Raw genomic sequence first — 17,702 nt, forward strand, 5'->3', positions numbered from 1 at the left:
CCCCTACTTCCCCTTTCCCCCTCCCTCGCGCACTCTTCCCCCCTCTGCAGCTGCACTTACTGGATCAGCTGCATCCGGGGCGTGTCCCACATGGAGTGTCTGTGCCGCCGCGCCGCGCCGCCCTTGGATTGGCCTGGTCAGTGTGTCCCACTTTCGTAGAGCGCGCCGAGCAAAACTTGGCGTCTCAAAGCAGGACGCATATATGATGATGATAACATGACGACCATAGCCGGCGACGCTTTGCTGTAGGACACTGAAGCGTTTGGAAACTATTACTCCGTTTTCGTTGTGCGCGTTGTTGACACTCTCTGATGTGCTCTTCTTTTCCGCTGTTTCCAGGTCTTGCCGCGAAGCGCGCAACAAGTCCGAGAAGGCCCGGCGGGACCGGGTGTCCAACTTCATCAACCAGCTGGTCACCTACCTCCCCATACTCAAGGGCTACGGCAAGAAGGCGGACAAGATCACCATCCTCCGGGTGGGCGCCAACCAGGTCCGCATGTACAAGACGTCCGAACAAGTGTACCTCGCGCATGGCGCCGACGTGCCCGCCGAGATCGGGGAGCCGCTGGAGAACATGATCTGCGAGGTGAGTCGCGACGCAACGCCAACGCGGGAGCGCGTCACAGACGGGGAAGTTAGGGGTCACCCAGAAAGCACGTCCGTCATTCGTCGTTGCGAACGAACCTTAATGCCAAGTCTGCCAAGTTCATCCGGCGCAATCTCTCGTAGCGCCTGGTGGGTAGGCAACATCTCGGCCTGTAGTGCATGTGTGTACTGCGGGGTGGCCTGCCCTGAGTCTCGCAGGCGCCGAGCTCCCGTATATTCGCCGAATGAATCTGAGAGACGTACTTTCTGGGCGGTCCCTTTCGTCGGAATCAAGTAACATGCCATCATTTGCGTTGTCTGCTTGTGTTCTCAGGAGCTGAACGCCTTGTTCTTCGTCGTGAACGCCGCGGCGAAGATTGTGTACGTGTCCAAGTGCGAGCAACACCTCGGCCACACACAGGTAAGCACCAGAGCACCCGCACGGCCTGGCCTGCATAGCAAAACCTGCAGTAAATGCCTCTCCTTGAGTATTCGATTACATTCGGAACCGTGCGTGTTGTTGATTGAATTCCATATAGTTAGGAACAGCACTACTTACCGTACACCATAAAGTACGGGCAACTGCAAGAGTAGAAGGGTGCATCCCTTTCACGGTCTGCGGACCGCTCATAGAAAAATACGGGAGGGACTGTAAGCAAACCCTACTCGTGCGCGGTAGTTTTTACAGTGGCGGCACGGGGGCGATGGCCCGGCACGGGGACGGTCGGACCGGGGGCGGCGCTCCCTCTCATCTGAATCCCCTTGACTCGTCGCTGCGGGGAGCCGAGGACGGGGCCGCCGGGGCCGCCGGGGCCGCGTCCGCGGGGGGTGCAGCGTCGAGAGAGCCTCCATGGGGGTAGGCCCCTCCGCGCCGCCTCCGCGTGCACGTGCGTAGGCGGGGGCCGTTGGGCGAGGGTGGGGGCCGAGAGCGGGGGCCGTGGGCGGGCCCCGAGGCGGTCATCATCGAGATGAAGCACAATTCAAAACGACCCCGGATTAGACCGGACGGGACGACTCTCGTCCTGCTGTGTTTCGACCAACTTCGCATTCTTCCAGTGCTGATGGTAGGCGACTCTGTTTTGTGTGTTTGGCAGGTCGAGCTCTTCGGGCAGGACATGAAGAAGCTCATCCACAAGGATGACGTGGAGGCGTTCACGAGCGCCCTGAAGCCGGACGGCGACCCTCAAAGAAGTAAGCTTCGCAGCACCGCTTGGTCGTTTCTGGTTTGCTTTCCCCCCTGCTGCTCTCTGTTGACTCGACTAACTCCCCATCACTATTCCAGCGCTGCTCTCCATTGGCCTGGACGACTCCAGCTCGGACGACACGGGAACCTCGACGAGCATGTCGTCGGGCCAGAGCAGCCCGCCACCCACGCCCTCTGAGGTGGACGTGCCGCGCCTCAAGTCGGAGCGGCAGATGAGGAACCTAAGGATCCGGATGCAGCAGAAGCCCGTGTCGCGTAGCGACAGCCCTCACTTCATCAGCATGGACTTGAAGGGCTTCATCGAGGTGCCGGCCAAGCTCACTGTGGCCGGGCTCGCGGCCGCGGCCTCGCAGCGTTCGCGCGGCCACCGGAGGAAAAGCACCGGTGAGCTCGGCAAGCAATTCTTTGTGGAAGATGGAGGAGATTATCTGCTTGTATTTGAAATCTAAAAGTGTAATATTTTTCTTTCTTTTTCCAGACAACGGCCCTGATGAGGATGTTGTGTTTTGCTTTCTGGCCAGCATAGTTGAGCCGGTTGCTCAAATAACACCTTTCTATTCGCGGCCCTTAAACAAGTACGAATATCGTACTCGACATGATTGCAATGGTCTGATCATGCACACTGACGAACGGTTGGTACCTTCAAAGTAAATCTTCAAGTTATCAAAGTTTTTCACTCACACAAATAAACACGTTTTTTTGTGGCTTTTTTTTTACGTTCTGTCTTTTAGCATCGCTTTTATCAGCGGCTGGCTACCATCGGAAGTCATTGGGAAGAATGCTTTCGAGTACATGGCGCCAGACGACAGAAAGATTGCAGATATTGCACTGCAGTTCAGTAAGTAAATTGTTGTATTAAATTTCTCTTTATGCACACGTGTAATATAATTAAATCTATATATTCATTGTATTTCACCTATGAGAGACGCATTTTAACATTATCATGTGTTAACAGTGATCGAAAATAGGCTGAATGGTGGAAGCGTATACAGGCTACGCACAGCAGCTGGTGGGTTTGTTCACCTGAGAACACAAGGCTTCCTGGAAGCCATGGAAGCCATAAAAGATGCCCAAAATTCTTCCGAGGAAGCGAAACAACTACTGACGTTTACATGCGTCAACTCATTGATCGATGCCAATGAGTATAATGCTGAAATTAGTGCCTTGAGGAGGAAGTTTGAACCTCATCTCTTAGCGCAGTTGGCTGGAAGAAGTCGAGCAACAATCACCGAACTGGTATGTTTCTACAATGCATAATGATGTGTTTGGTGTAAACAGCATGGGAAACGTAAAGCATGATTTATTGTTTTTAAGATCATCTGTTCCATGCAAAACAAACAGAACACGATTAAGTATGACTCGTAATAATTTATAGATGATCGACAAAAACCACTAAAATATATTTGTATGATCTGACATGTTGGTTAAGATGATGGTATAATGATAACAGAGGGCAAAAAATGACTGAAAAATGTTAAATAATTACCCAATGATAATTAAAGGGATATTTCCGTAAAACAGGCTAATATGGACTATGCGGGGTAAAGAAGACACCCTCTTTTTTCTATGTTCCGCTTCTGCTCGACTTGTACTACCACTTAGTTGTGTTTCTGAACCTGACAATGTTGCGCGACAGCTCAGTGGTCGCGCAACTCAAGCAGAAGCAGAACGTAGGAATAAGAGGTTGGTCCATATTAGCCTGTTTTATGGTACCAAAAAACAATTATTTAACGGGCTCAAAATATGACCAAATTTACATGTGTTCTGTGGCTAAGAAGAGTGAGGGAATAACAGATATAATTTTCAATAAGTACTTTCTTCTTCCAGGACGAAGGTGCTGATACTTCAAAGCAGGAGGTTGTTCGGAGCTCTACCACAGATGTAAGTAAACACTAAAGCGCTTAAAAATTTAGGAACATATTGAAGATTCTAAATATTAATTTTATTTCTACATTTTAGCATCATGGAAGGGCAAGTGTCCTCCAGATGGCTGGTGGTGATGTTCGGCGAGGACGAAAAAGGATTACGGAAGGCGACAGCCGAAGCTTTAATAAGCGAGTCTGCCCCAGTAGTCCTGGAGTGTCTGGGCCCTCTGTACCATGCGCCAGCGAAGGCTTCAGCGCCCTGCCGAGCGGTACGCAAACCAGCCTAGATTTATCGTCTATACTTACTTTTACAATGTTGTCTCAAAAAATGAGAATTTTTTAACGCTGCTTTCAGGCCATGACCTTCATCACCTCGCCGGAAGTAGCGTTATCCCCGACGGTGTCCTCGCCTCACCTGGTGGGCATCTTGCCGTGCTCAACCAGGTCCAGAGCCCCATTCATGGACTTGACCAGATTTTCCCAAACGGAATCTTGGGCCGGCCAGATACCATCGACCAGACTGCGCCGGCCCAGGCATTTCCGACGGAAAGTTTGACCAATAATCTGTTTCCGGAACAAGGTAAGTGCAACAGATAGCAGCAAATGTACAATATATTTCTACCCCTCCCCCATTTTGTTGCACTGATTTATTTGTGTTGTAGTATTTAAAATGGATATTCCATACTCTTTCTTTTTCTTTCCAGATTTTCCAGACACAATTTCAATATTACCTGAGGTAAGAGTTGTTCAAGTATATAATTATTTTGTTTATAGCTTGTAATTCTCTATTCTTAATCAATCTTATCAAAATAAATACCTCTTAAGGATTGCCCTTACTTCACTCCATACCATTTCATATCTCTTGCTAATGAATAAAATTTTTACTTTTCTAGGGGTGTCTAGGTAGTCTGGACACACAGGACAACCCCGTTAACAGTGACCTCCTTCAGCAACAATACCAACTTGGCGATAGCCTGGAAGCTCAACAGCAAGCAATGTCGCATCAGCAACAAATGCTGGATAATATTCCACAAAGTTATCCCGGCCTGAAAGTGATGAAAAAAGAACTAAACAAAGTTAAAGTAAGGAAAGATTCTATTATCGTAGCCTTTATGCCTTTTAAAACTTTATGTTTTAATCTGTTTTGTTTCTCTGTGTCTAGGAAGAGCACCAAAAACAAGAGAGAAGGTTTCAGGAACTGCACCAAACAACAATTCAACACACTCAAAATTTAGGGAGTGTAAATACTTAACTGTTTTCATGTTCTTTTAAGAAAGATCAAATATCTCCTTGCCGTACACCCAGGAAAACTTTGCACCAATGTAAATAATCCTTTTTAAAAAATTTAGTTAATTATTTTAGGTTATTTCCAAAGCTGTTGCATATTTAAATTATCCTTCATATTCCTGACTTCTTTTCTTTGAAGAGCAGGCCTATCATCTTTGCATGATATTGCTCACAAAATACCCATAAATTTGTATAAATTTTAACTGTACATGAAAATGTCTATCTGTCAACTGTATGTGTACCTATATACCTACCTATTTGTTAGTGCCTATTACATGTATAAATGTATATTTGTCTGTATATATATTTTTTATTGTAAAAAAGATGTTGTGGATTAAGATTTTAAGTGATGTTGTCTGGTTATTCCGCTACCATACTATTTATCAATTGATTGTCTGCACCAGAGCACAACAGCTGTAATGAATTTGGATTGATTTTCAAAGTAGTAGTGTATGAGAAATCTTTGAATTAATGTTTTGAATTTAGCGAGCGTGACCACACATACTGTTCCCGCAGATTGCCCATGCAGGCAACTTGTCTTTGGGCATTGTGTTATTAGTGGTCTCTGCAAGCATCGACCAAGTATGTGTGAACAGTACTGCAGCCAACACATTATGTGTGCTGAAGCAAACAGGTCAAATATTGCATGACGGCTTTTTTTCTAATTCGGTCTGTCATTAAGATCTAAACTACTCTGAGCCTGTGTTATTGAAGTATTGTGGGTTTTTTTTTGTGGATGTTATAAATTAATTGTAAAGTATGGGTTGTCAATTACAAATTAGTGTTGTTAAGTCAAAAGTGCATGTTGGAACATTTGTTGAGCTCTCTGATGCTTTTTATTTTTTTTGTGCGTAGTCAATTCTTTGGTCTAATTGATGTCTGAATTATTTCTGTTATTTGGTTTGTTGTTTTTTGGTTTTAAACTGAAAACCTTTAGAATGTTACAAAAATATGGATAAGGGTGATACTTGTATCTGATCTTACTGCTCTGATTTGATTGGGACCAACACTACGCATTTATTCTTTTTTTGGATAAAAGCAGTGGGAGCTCAACATTTGTGCCTGTGCTACTGGCTGTTTGAAAATCCATTAGAGTAGTGGCTGATCTGGACATTGGTAAAATCCTCCATGAACAATATTTCGCATGTAAAAGATCATTCTGTTTAGACTATGGGGTGAGAAACAATGTCTACTATATCAAAGTACCATTGTAAACCACATACTTTGTTAAAGAGGGCTTTTTCACTCTATTTAATGCTAGAAAGTTTTTGATTTATGTTGTATTCCTCCCCTAACAGTCTTTTTTAAATCACTCTCTGCAGTCAATAAGTTGTAAATTCTGAAAACCCTGAAAATTTGCTTGCCATCTCAGTTTGAGACGCTTGGTATCTGTTATACAGGAAAAGATTATGCCCGTTATTTGGCAGACTGAATCAAGACTGAAAAGTGGGTAATGAAGTTTTCCTTGAGGAATATTTTGTTGGACTGTCTGCTTGTTTCTTTGTTTCTTTTTAATTTCTGGAACTTTTTTAAACAGTTAAACAGAGGTGTGACTAAAATAGGCTTCTTTAAAATTCACCTGATTCACACATCTAACTTTACTTGGAAAGAAAAAGAATTCAGGAAAGTAGCACCATACAGGGTCACTCATTGATTAACCTCAGGTTAATCTATATAATGTAGGTAATACGTGCCAAGAAAAAATTCTTGTGAGAGTGTACCCTTATCTTCCCGAACTCTGAAATGCAACTGACTTAAAACCAAAAACATTTCATTTGAATTCTTCATACCTGAACTTCACCATCGTGTACTGCTCACAGCCAATGAACTGCTTCTTGCTAACTTTGATTTTGAAAAGTATAAAATTGAATTCCTATTCATCCAATCTTCTGTTGCTAAGACAAAATCAGGTCTAAGAATTGTTAATACATTTTGTGTGTAGCAATGTATATATTTTTTGTAAATCATAAGTGTGTGTGTTTGCCTGTGAGATTGTGTATATGTGCATAAGAGAGAATGAGACCTAGATGTATGTTATGTGTGCATGTTATTCACTTTATATAAATGAACTTACATGTTTGGTGTGCAAAGAAGTTCAGAACCTGATATTGCTCATCCTTGTTATAATTTTTATTACGATATAGACTTGTACCTGTTATTGATTGATTGAGGAAATGGCTTAAGTGAATGGTTTTCATGCTGTTTGCAATCAGGCCAAAAGGTATATCTTTGTCCTTTTAGTCCTCCGTCATTTTCTTGTTTATGCTAATTTTTTAATTTATGCTGTTGTACTGGTTTTACTGAATTTAGTATGTATCAGAGCATAACAGCCAAGAATGGTCAGTGTTCTGATATAGAAATACTAAATGAAAATTGAACTCTCGATTTATGACGAGACCAAATTTGCAGTTCTTTGGACCTTATAGTAGATTATTTACTGTAAAAGGTGGAAGAAATTGATGCTAATGTTGTTCAATAGAAAGAAGCTGTTGTTATTTCCTAAATCAGGGAAATCTCCAATTCATGGTTAAATTGTTTTTATTGATTTTTTTTTTTAGATGCTATGAATTATAATTGTTATTGAATGGAGCATTATTAAAATGTTCCTTCAGTTTGTTATATTTGCTTTCCCCCGTCTAAAGGCTAAGATTGAACTCTTACACTGGGGCTTTTCACTTATCTGCACTTCGATCCTGTACTTGTGTTGTATTCAGCATTTTTCTCGTTTTAATATTTTGCTTAAACCCAGTTTATCTCTTTCCCAACACTTTAAAGCAAGGAATTTAAAATTTTAAAATCTGAATCACAGTTTATATCTCTAATATGAATTCAGTGATTATAGACTTGTACACAGTGTTATTCCTCCCGACTCCATGAAATACAAAGTTTTTACATTTCTGAAAGGAAAAAAAAATGTGTAGGGGTCTACTTAAACTCCTCATACTTTTATCTTGATGTCTGTATTGTTATTAGTACATCTTTGTGTACAAACTGAACAGAGAACTAAACTTCGATTTTGTGAGAATGAAGTAAAGAAAGAATGATGATTGAGCCATAATCTCCGTAAAAATAAACCAAATGAACTAGTCGTATAAAAAAAAATAAAAGAATAGTTGTCTCTTTGTAGTTGGTTTTTATCCACTTACATAGTGTCTTTAAAAAATGTTGTATTTATTCTGAGGTGATTGATCTTCTTTGAATTGAATAGGAAGATGCTGGAACTCAAATTTGGAATGAATCTTTTAACAACTTTTGTCAGAAGAAAATAAGAAACTATTGTCTGCAAATTTATTGCAAGTGATGCTGCTAAAATTATAAGAGAAATTAAATTACTGTTTTTCATAATGACTGAAATCCTGTTTCATCCGTTACTTATGTTGTAGGATTTTATGCAATCTGCTTTTTTAACTGTTGCTTGTAAAACCAATGAAGTCAGTTTGTAAAAGGGTTGACCTTGCCATTGAATTTATTCAACCAACACAAAGTGAAAATGATTTTTGTTACATTAGGTTTTACCTACCTATTTACTTTTATTTTTGTTTCAATTTTCCATCTTTATGCAATAGAAATGAGGATTTGGATATTAATCCTTACAACTGAGGTTGTATTCCCTCTTCTCCATTAGTTTTACATCTGCAACATGCCAGTTATTTGATGTGGAAATTCTTATTGGTAAATCTTTTACAAACTGAGAAATGTTGATCTAATTTGGAAAGTGCTCATATGGGATTTTTTTATGACAAAATTGTTTTTTTTTTTGTTTTGTTTTTTTTAATTCAAGACATGTACCTACCTATCTGTGTAATTGAAACTCTGTTATGGCAATTTGCTTAAATATTGGTTTTCAGGTTCTCATTTGTCTCATTCATAAAGTCAGTTTGAAAGGGAGAATGTGTGTTTGTGTGAAAATGGTTTAAGTATGATTGATGTACTGTAAATGCATGTATAAATTCATGCCTGAGTTAATGGAGAAAGGTTGCAAGACTGAACAATAAAATAGAAGTGTGGAAATATTATAAATTGTATCATTATGTATATTGAATAATATACTTGTCCTTTGTAAATAAAATGAATATGTCTCACATACTACTTTTATTTTCAAAACTTTTGTTATCAAACATCTATGACCCATTGCCCAAAAGCAACTCTTGCACTTGCTCAGGAGTACGCGAAATCAAGGAAGAGGGATTCTGGTATCCATTGACAGGATCATGAACAGCTGCGAAGAGTTGTTTATAGACGGTACAAATAACTTCAAAGGCTCTTTGTTTCACATTGTTGCGATGAATTGTACTTAATAATAAAGAAATTTGAGGAAGGAGTAAGATATCCGGCAGAGCTAAGAAACCATCAAGTTTAACCTGGAGAAGGACATACATGTTTGTTATCGAGTGTTGGGAAAATACTCAAGAGAACTGTCTAGATATATAATAACAACAACTAATATATCACATCCCAGCTTACCAAAAAATGTTTGAGGCTTGCAGCATCCATACCAGGGACATTGGCAAGGGGGCCTCTGCTTGTTTCTTGCAAAATGGTATAAATTGGTCCCAAATTTAAATTGGCCACTAATGAGCTTGCTTGCTCTGATGTCAATGTGTCAAGCTGAGCATCAGATTGTGCCTAAAAATAAAGTGTAACATTTAGCAATCCAAAAATCAAATTATTTTTTTAGATGATTGGAAGCTAGGAAAACAATAGTACTTTACAATAGCTTTCAAAATAATCGGAAACCAGGAAAATAACATTAACACTTGTTACAAAACTCTAGAATGGAGTAACTTTTGTACCTGCAATCTCTCCAGTCTATTATCCATGAAGCCATAAAGAGATAGAGTTGTTTGCATCTGGTATAAACAGTTTAATAGATATACAGCCATATCTGTTGTAGGTAAGCGAGCAGCACTCAGGTTTACAGCTTGAAGCAAAGGGTCAAGGACAACACCAACCATCTGGAAGAAACAGGGGAGTGAAACTGAAACTCAACCATACTGGCATAATTGCGTCCACTTAAACAAAACGCATTATTAGAATTTTTTTGATTTCTTTTTAGTCAAATAAGTACCTTAGTAATATCTTCTGGACGCCCATCAGCAACTCCAGCGACAGAAAGCACTTCTTTCAATAATGACATGAGAGCAGATACACTAGTAGAAGGAGAAAGATCAGGTGGCGGAGTATCAAGTCGGTCTGCCAAATGCTGTTTAACACGACCTTGCAAAGCGCTCAAAAAGCGATTTTGAGCTAAAATCCTTACTTCTGCTAAGGTACCTAGAAGCATACTCTCTGGCACAACCTGGAAAGGTAATGCTCTTAGTGGAATCTAACTGACTAAAAATAAATATAATCAAAATAGTAACTATTTAATATTTTGCTTACTTGACTAAATATCTGATGGTAATATCCAAGAAGACTTGCCACAGAATACAGAATAGTTGTAGTAGCATCAGTACTGAGAATACGATCAACACGTACTTTCAAGGGATGACAAACACCCTCTGTAATACTGGCAAGGATTTGCTGAATGTGGTCTGAAACATCTGTAAAAACGAAATAGGCAAAAAATTGATTTAGAACAATTAGAGAAGAGTGTATAAAATAGAAAGAGATTGAAGAGATACATACCAATCTTTGAACACAAACTCATCAGTGTGTTTAAACTTTCCTTTTCTGAAGGTATTACTTGATGTAACCATGCCAGCATATCTCCAACATACCGTTTTGGATCGTTGGCATGCATCTCTATAGGCTTGAGTGTACCTCCACCTTTAGTCAAGGCATCTATGAATGCACGAACTAATGCTGCTCTTCTACAACTTCCATACTCATCAAGAACATATCTAAAATAAACACACCAAATTGATCACTAAATAACATTCTTTGTCCATCACAGAATTTAAAAGTTGTTAACGTGGTCTTTTGCAAAGAACATTAACTTGTCATCTACCCCTAGACTCCTGAAAATTTTGAGTCGCAGGCAAAAGTGGCATAATCATGTATAAAAATATAACAAACAAAGACCATACTAGATTACAGTGTCAATATGCCATAACAGTGATGGAAATTTCCATCATTTTGACTTTTAAAAAAAGGGAAATGTGAGGGGAAATATCCATTACAAATATAATTTTGAATTTGTATTACTTAAGAAGAATGGACTTACTTAAACAAGACTGGCCTATCCTGTAAGCAGGACATAGCCTCAGTCAAAAGTGCAGCTGTTTCTGTTGACTCCACGCTACGGCAATGACTTTGAGTCCAACGATACAGACGCTCAAGTGCTGCTTCCTTATTAACAGAAAGATACACCAAAAAATTAGTGAGGCTATTAATTACAACAATGGGATGAGACAGCACTTGTTGCAATCCAATGTACTATTTGTGATCAAATAAGAGTTTAACCCTCCCACGTGTTTAAAAGGCAATTAAATAATTACCGAAGACATTTACCTGGTGTAAAGACATCTGCTCCATTATGTCAAGTGCCACAGTTTGGAAACCAGATTGCATTAGAACACGACAGTCAGAATGTATTGTTTGAGCACGCTGGAGAGCAGTGAAAAATACTGGCGTTATAGGAGAATCTCTTGTAGAACCATGCAAAACTGTCAGCTCGGCAGGGGATAATTGGTACCGCTCCAGGAAAGCACTGGCCACTTCTTGCTCCATGCTTAGTTTCTTTCTAGAATTAATAAGATTACAAAGAACATTAGAATACACCAAAAGCATACTTTAGGAACGCAAAATATCCTATGCAAAGTGGTAATCTAACCTTTGAGCTTGTAGTTGGGTAGTATGCTCAATTAACTGATATGTTTGAGCCCGTGTTGCTTGCAAATGCATACTCATACCACGCACTTCAGAGTCTATGGAGACAACATCATTATACACAGTATCTAGAGCATCTTTTACCTTCGTAAAAGCTGACAAAAACTCCTGTAAAAAGAAAAGCAACTGTCGTGACTAGTGTTTCTTTTATAATTTACAGTTGTATGTCAGATAGTAAAAGAGTGCAATTTAAACCTCGTTAATTGCAAGACTTCGTTTTTCTATTTTGCTTCTTAAATTTCTTCGGGATTGAATTGAATTCTCTGTGAAAAATGTTGACAACTCCTTGAGCGCCTCTAATGTTTCCTGAAAGGCAACATTCGTAGATGTTATTCCAGGTCATAGTATCCAATTTGTTACTACACGAATTGTACTAGGGGGCAACCTTATCAGTATCCAGGCGAGTTTCAAAAATTTTGTTTAGTCTTTTGCCTAGAACATTAGATTGTCCACTATCTCCTAACTCTTGAGAGTTTGAAGTAACAGGCAGAGGAGGCATACTCATGTTTAGGAGACACAAAATCAAGATCACACTGTTTTAGATACGGTTGAAAACACACACATCTCACGGACACTACGTTTTCTGTAAATTACAAATTTTGGTTTAATTTCATTTCATTCACGTCACGTCACGTCACAAATTCTTGTAGCCTCTCAGCTCAACCCCCACCCCCTCGCGGATGTAAACACTGCATTCTTTTGTTTTCTGTTGTTTTGTCTGTTGTCAGCTGGGAGACGACGGCAAAAGCCTACTGCTGTCGGTGCTGCGTGTGGATGTTGTTGTAGATGTGTGAGAGTTGAAAATGGCCGCTACCATGACTGATCCTGTTGATTCTTCATGCGATTTTTCAAAATCGCCCGTGTTTTCATCAGCAGCGATTAATAAGATGGAAAATCAAGAGAGTGATGGCGTCCCCTTGCAAACTCCTTGGACATTTTGGTTGGACAGGTGAGAATCAAACACCCTCTTAGGTAATCAGTTGTGACCTCTGACCCTCAGTGTTGTTTATCTCAGACATTGTAGTATTTTGTAGGAGTAGTGTTTACCCTTCTGTCAAAGTGTTTTTTTGAAGTTAAAATAACATATTGCTTGCATATCATTGACATCTAATGACATTGAATATTAAAACATACAATCGCTTTGACTTTACCGATTTCCCTGACTAATTTTTATCATGCACTTCATGCAATGAAAATTATAGATCAGTAATGTACCTCTGAATGACATTGCTATTAAAAGTATATAATTTTCTTTAGATGTGTCCATGGCAGTTCTGCTGATGAATTTCAAGCCAACTTGAAGAAAATTTATACTGTCCGAACAGCTCAAGGATTTTGGGCTGTGTTCAATAATATTCCAGCAGCTAATGAAATCAATGTAAGTTGGAATTTTTCTATAAAAGTACTGTAGTACAATTCGCACAGTTTTACATGTCCTCCTTTTGCAACAAATTTTTAAGGTACGAGCTAGCTATCATTTAATGCGAGAAGTTCATAAGCCTCTCTGGGAAGAACCCTATAATCGATACGGAGGAACATGGAGAATCAAGTGTCAGAAAAGAGACACAGTAAGCCTATGTTTTATTATTATTATTCAGCATTCCCTGTCCGAGTCAGTATCTCGAATATTTATTGCTCCAGTATCTATTGTTTAATTTTTTTATTTGGTTTTAATTTTTTAGACAAAGGTGTGGAGAGAAATGCTTGTGGCCGCAATTGGTGAACAATTTTCTGATGCTATTGCTGATGGTGATGAAATTTGTGGTGTCACTGTGTCCATTCGAGAACGTGAAGATTTAGTGCAGGTAAAATTCTACTGTAAAGTTAATACATATCTTACAAGAAAAGCAGAATGGTGCTTTTTATAAAAATTCAAAAATAAATAAATAAATATGTCCAACAGATCTGGAATATAAATGCTGATCTTAGTGACAAGGCTACTGTCATCCCACGAGTGCACAGACTTCTTCCTGATGTTGACTTTCCGGCCATATTTTACAAACGTGAGTTGGTGAAGGCTTTCTGAAAATTCTTTGATCATGCTGTTATACTAAGAAACTTAATGGGGCAAAATTTCTTTTCATTCTAGGACATGATACTCATCAAGCTTTTGAGAAGGGAAGGCGTTAAACCAGATACTGTCATTTGTGATTTTTGTAACAAGATGTTTCTTTGTTTTCTTTTTGTTTGTTTTTTTGTCAGTAATGACCGAGTGACGCAAAAAAAAAAATTGTTATTGTTAGGGCTTGTGCTCTCCTTTCTGTCATGTCCAAAACTAAGTTAATCACTTGTTTGTTAACAATATAGTAGTATGTATTTACATACCAGGTAGCAATCTATCAAGAAATATTCCTACCTAAAATTTATGTCTTGATGATTATTTTTATTGCCAATCATTCACCAGCAAACAAGATTTATTTTCTTAATTATTACATACTTCTGGATTCTTAGAGCATTAAGTGAGTTTTGAAATATTTTACACATTTATTTGTGCAGAATATTTGAGTCTAAGTCAAAGGAGACATATTAATGTGATGCGGGTAAAGTGTTTTGTATCTAGAATGTGCCAATTAAATTTAATTTGACTTCAAAATGCAAGGAGTACTTTGCTACAGACGTTGTGATCTTCATGTCTCTGTCATCTCCTTTTCTGTTAATGTAGTGTAACCTTACATTATGTTTTAACTTAAGAATTTTTACTTTTTCAAATTTTTGTAATTTTTTGAGCCAATTTTGTAATGTTAATGCTTGACCAGAACATGACTGTTACATAGTTATTTTAATGTGTCTTATTAATGTTTCTTTGGAAGCAATAGTTAAAAAGATATAAAATTAAAACAAATTCACATAGTTTGTTGCTGTTTTAATGAATCGCATCTTTTACATGTTCATTGTTTAAGATGACACCTCCACATAGCAAAGACAAATCACTATAACATCCTATTTATATGTATAGTTATGGTTAATCAGTTCTCATGCTTGAAGAAAACTATACCCCAGTAATGGAAAAAAATGGTAAGATGTCTTGTAAAGCCTTATTAACTTAGAAAGACAGGCGTAAAGTGAAATTTTACATTTATAATTAGCACATGAAAGAAAGAAAATACCAACACTTTTAAGTTTTTTTAATGTTTGCATATAATCTTGGGCTAATTGTTTTTCCTAGTCCAGGACTCATATCAACTGTGGGAGTTTCACCTTCTTGTGCAACTCTGACTGGATCCACCATCCATTGGCTTCCGTCAACAGCCAATAAGCCTTTAATGTGTCTCTCTCTCCCTTCACTTAGCTTCTGGTACTTGAGGGGTAGCAAAGGTTCTACTCCAGTGTATGTGCCTTTGGCTTTCATATCTCGAATGACAAGTTCCTGAAAAATCCATTTCAAAAAAATTACAGTTATCTTAAAATTCTATATGAAAGATAGGAGACCTTACCTTTAAAAGAGGCGGAAAAGAAGTAGCCGTTGGATATATGTTGGGGTCTACAAATTTGGGAGGAAGCTCGCCTTTTTTAACCTTAGTGAAGACCTCTTCTTCTTCTTTAGGAATAAGACTATAGTCCGGTATATATGTCTCTTCGCTAAGCCATTTTTGGCCACGATATGTTCCCCCAATCACAACATCTACTAGAGCTCGAACTCGACGCACTTCACCCATGTCAACAACAGGCGGCAGAACTTGAATCCTACCCTAAAAGAGAGAATCGATTTGATTTTTAAATTGAATCGAACACACAATACACTGTAATTGCTCAACATTGTTGACAAACTAAACTAAGGTTCATAATTTAAGGCCATTAGCTTACTCTTCCAAATTGGAATTATAGTATAAAAAGTCTTAACAAAAATTCCGAATGAAATTTACTTACCTCTGGAGATAGGGCTTCCACTTTCAAAATTCTGTACCAGCTAGGTTCAGGGAAATCTAGTTTATATTCGTTCTTAGAGATAATTCTACCCACCCCATGGTTCCTCAAATTTCCTAAAATTTCCCATAATGATTTGCCATAGTACCTGGTGGCAAGTCCATAAATTTCATACGGCATTTTTATCAGAACGTCAAATTTCTCACGTACTTTACACAATCACATTTATGGTGAAGTCTGTTATGCCCAGCCACTGCCTCAGCGCTTCTGCTTCAAGAAATTTTAGGTTAGGTTTGGTTGGTTCAACATGACCCCCCCCCCCCTCTCTCTCTGTCCCGCTGACAACTGTGAATGCAAACGTGGATGATATTTGGAATAACTATCCCGGCCCAAACAATTAAACTAGAAAATGGCTAGTGCTTTCACAGACAAGACAGTTTATTCATTTTAGGCCAACGATGAGGCGAATCATTTGTAGCGCAATCAACTCGCCATTTCAAAAGTTTAGAGGGTGGTCATGGTTCGTGGTGTATGTGTGTGCAGTGTGTGTGCGTGTGTGTGTTTTAATTTTTAGTTTTTGTTTTTTCGTAAGAGAACTTGAGGAACCGGAGCCGGTCTGATTTGATCGGACAAGGGTCAATATTTTCAAATCTCAATTTTCATTAGCTTACTTGGCCTCGGATTCATTTATTTAGTGGAGAGGGTCATGACGGGCTGTTTGCCTACTTACAGGCGGATTGGGAAGTGTCCCGGACCCAGACCGCCGTTGTTCCCCCTTTGTACGAACCTGTTCGGATGTCCAGATATTCTGAAGGGAAATAAAAATTGTTTATCGTGGTACGAAAATCGGTCTTGGCTGTCGAAATGTCCATCTGGAATATTCTTGAGAATTTGTGTTTTCCACGGAGTAAAATAGTCTCTTCCTATTGTGCGGTGGCACGTGGCAACTTGGTGTTTTGAAGAACTCTAGACAGAGGTAATTTATGGAAAATAAGAGAATAAATGGAAAAAGAAATATTCTTGGTTACCCACCCACCAGCCCCCCCCCCCCTTTTCCCCCTGGTTTTAGGGATTCACCCTTTCGGTCTACCTCTCCATAAACCATATTTGCATGCATTCCCTGCGGCACAGTTGCACTCGTCCTGCGTGTGTGTGTGTGTGTGTGTGTGTGTTTGAGTGTGTGCTCGGCCGGTGGCGAGGTGCGTGGTCGAGAGTGGTGGGGCGCGGGTTGGTGCGGGGCGGGTACGGGGCGTCGGAGTAGTAGTGGGGCCCCACCCGGCCCGCGGTAGCGCGGGGCCTCCGCGGTGCCTTGCCGGCGCCGAGCCGACGCAGTGCACAGAGAGCCTCTGGCGGGCCTGCGGAGCGTCGGCGTCGGCGGAGCGGAGCCAACGGAGAGCAAGGGCCTTCGAGTTCACCACCGACAGCCGGGCTGGTCACGTCTCCCCTCCGCGTCGGCCCCACCCGGAGCGATGTTCACCCTCGTCCTGCTGGGCTCGGCAATCTCCCTCCTCACCGCCATCCTCGTGCTGCACCAGCTCGCCCGCCCGCGAAACTATCCCCCAGGTAAGTCCCCCTGCTGGCCGAGGTGCCGCGGCGCTCAGCAAAGCCTTCACCAGGGCCCCACCGGCCGCCCTGCCCGAGCCGCGCACCCAGCGCACCCACGTGCGCGCCCGCACTCGCCCCGAGATAGCGACCGGCCGCGCGTATCGAATCCACTCTTACAACGCGACGCGCGCGTCCCTGCACATCCGCATCGTGATCACGGTTGTAACTGGAGCAAAATCACCCACCCACCCTCTCTCCCTCCCGCGAAAAAAAAACCCACCCTAACGCTTAGTCTCGCCAATTACTCAATATTTGCCAGAGCCGGCTGCGGGCTGGGCGAGCTTTCTGATAGTGGGGCACAGTGAGCCCTCGAGGCGCCTACGGCCGCCGGCCGCCAGGGGCGCAAGTAACGACGTAACGTTGAGCTGCGGGTCAACATGCTGTGCAGGCCGCGACCCGGGGCAGAGGGCGTAGAGGAGGCGTCGAGCTGCTCGGCAGAGAGCCTAGGCTGGGCGGGTGGG

At 40.9% G+C, this 17,702-nt stretch overlaps 4 protein-coding genes across 5 annotated transcripts in view; 2 read left to right on the forward strand and 2 right to left on the reverse strand.

Moving 5' to 3' along the window:
• The window catches only part of LOC113217970 (aryl hydrocarbon receptor nuclear translocator-like protein 1), a 73,484-nt gene extending 64,461 nt beyond the window's left edge, over window positions 1-9,023 (forward strand). For both annotated transcript variants that reach the window (XM_052265929.1, XM_026438082.2), the window contains exons 3-15: window positions 340-586; window positions 920-1,006; window positions 1,680-1,776; window positions 1,868-2,173; window positions 2,268-2,421; window positions 2,521-2,627; window positions 2,745-3,025; window positions 3,617-3,670; window positions 3,749-3,923; window positions 4,010-4,234; window positions 4,359-4,390; window positions 4,548-4,736; window positions 4,817-9,023. In XM_052265929.1, coding sequence (XP_052121889.1) covers window positions 340-586; window positions 920-1,006; window positions 1,680-1,776; window positions 1,868-2,173; window positions 2,268-2,421; window positions 2,521-2,627; window positions 2,745-3,025; window positions 3,617-3,670; window positions 3,749-3,923; window positions 4,010-4,234; window positions 4,359-4,390; window positions 4,548-4,736; window positions 4,817-4,906 — 2,044 coding nt within the window. In that variant the 3' untranslated portion in view covers window positions 4,907-9,023. The remainder of the gene's footprint in view (window positions 1-339; window positions 587-919; window positions 1,007-1,679; window positions 1,777-1,867; window positions 2,174-2,267; window positions 2,422-2,520; window positions 2,628-2,744; window positions 3,026-3,616; window positions 3,671-3,748; window positions 3,924-4,009; window positions 4,235-4,358; window positions 4,391-4,547; window positions 4,737-4,816) is intronic.
• On the reverse strand, window positions 9,019-12,433 carry LOC113217971 (conserved oligomeric Golgi complex subunit 6). The gene is made up of 11 exons (XM_026438084.2): window positions 12,158-12,433; window positions 11,968-12,078; window positions 11,717-11,880; window positions 11,395-11,626; window positions 11,108-11,232; window positions 10,570-10,784; window positions 10,324-10,484; window positions 10,010-10,240; window positions 9,735-9,896; window positions 9,406-9,567; window positions 9,019-9,302 (listed from the first exon to the last, which is right to left on the reverse strand). Exons 1-11 carry the CDS (start codon window positions 12,275-12,277, stop codon window positions 9,063-9,065), a joined length of 1,923 nt encoding a protein of 640 aa, XP_026293869.1. The 5' UTR covers window positions 12,278-12,433; the 3' UTR covers window positions 9,019-9,062.
• A 45-nt stretch (window positions 12,434-12,478) lies between these two features.
• On the forward strand, window positions 12,479-14,622 carry LOC113217976 (eukaryotic translation initiation factor 4E type 3). Its single transcript, XM_026438090.2, has 6 exons — window positions 12,479-12,721; window positions 13,030-13,150; window positions 13,233-13,340; window positions 13,455-13,577; window positions 13,676-13,775; window positions 13,862-14,622. The coding sequence occupies exons 1-6, from the start codon at window positions 12,576-12,578 to the stop codon at window positions 13,900-13,902; spliced, it is 639 nt and encodes a 212-aa protein (XP_026293875.1). The 5' UTR covers window positions 12,479-12,575; the 3' UTR covers window positions 13,903-14,622.
• LOC113217975 (uncharacterized) lies at window positions 14,621-15,954 on the reverse strand. Its single transcript, XM_026438089.2, has 3 exons — window positions 15,640-15,954; window positions 15,207-15,461; window positions 14,621-15,139 (listed from the first exon to the last, which is right to left on the reverse strand). The coding sequence occupies exons 1-3, from the start codon at window positions 15,814-15,816 to the stop codon at window positions 14,888-14,890; spliced, it is 684 nt and encodes a 227-aa protein (XP_026293874.1). The 5' UTR covers window positions 15,817-15,954; the 3' UTR covers window positions 14,621-14,887.
• Between the last annotated feature and the right edge of the window lie 1,748 nt (window positions 15,955-17,702).

Source organism: Frankliniella occidentalis, unplaced genomic scaffold (genome assembly GCF_000697945.3).
Source record: "Frankliniella occidentalis isolate FOCC.00 unplaced genomic scaffold, Focc_3.1 Scaffold32, whole genome shotgun sequence".
Taxonomy (NCBI): domain Eukaryota; kingdom Metazoa; phylum Arthropoda; class Insecta; order Thysanoptera; family Thripidae; genus Frankliniella; species Frankliniella occidentalis.

Coding starts and splice junctions, on each gene's coding strand:
- LOC113217971 (XM_026438084.2), bottom strand. CDS start 12,277: ATGAGTATGCCTCCTCTGCCTGTTACTTCAAACTCTCAAGAGTTAGGA. Junction 11,881..11,967: donor GAAGTCTTGCAATTAACGAG/GTTTAAATTGCA, acceptor TTCTTTTTACAG/GAGTTTTTGTCAGCTTTTAC. Junction 10,485..10,569: donor GAGTTTGTGTTCAAAGATTG/GTATGTATCTCT, acceptor TCGTTTTTACAG/ATGTTTCAGACCACATTCAG.
- LOC113217976 (XM_026438090.2), top strand. CDS start 12,576: ATGGCCGCTACCATGACTGATCCTGTTGATTCTTCATGCGATTTTTCA. Junction 13,151..13,232: donor CAGCAGCTAATGAAATCAAT/GTAAGTTGGAAT, acceptor CAAATTTTTAAG/GTACGAGCTAGCTATCATTT. Junction 13,341..13,454: donor AGTGTCAGAAAAGAGACACA/GTAAGCCTATGT, acceptor TTAATTTTTTAG/ACAAAGGTGTGGAGAGAAAT.
- LOC113217975 (XM_026438089.2), bottom strand. CDS start 15,816: ATGCCGTATGAAATTTATGGACTTGCCACCAGGTACTATGGCAAATCA. Junction 15,462..15,639: donor TGGAAGCCCTATCTCCAGAG/GTAAGTAAATTT, acceptor TCTCTCTTTTAG/GGTAGGATTCAAGTTCTGCC. Junction 15,140..15,206: donor CTTTTCCGCCTCTTTTAAAG/GTAAGGTCTCCT, acceptor TGGATTTTTCAG/GAACTTGTCATTCGAGATAT.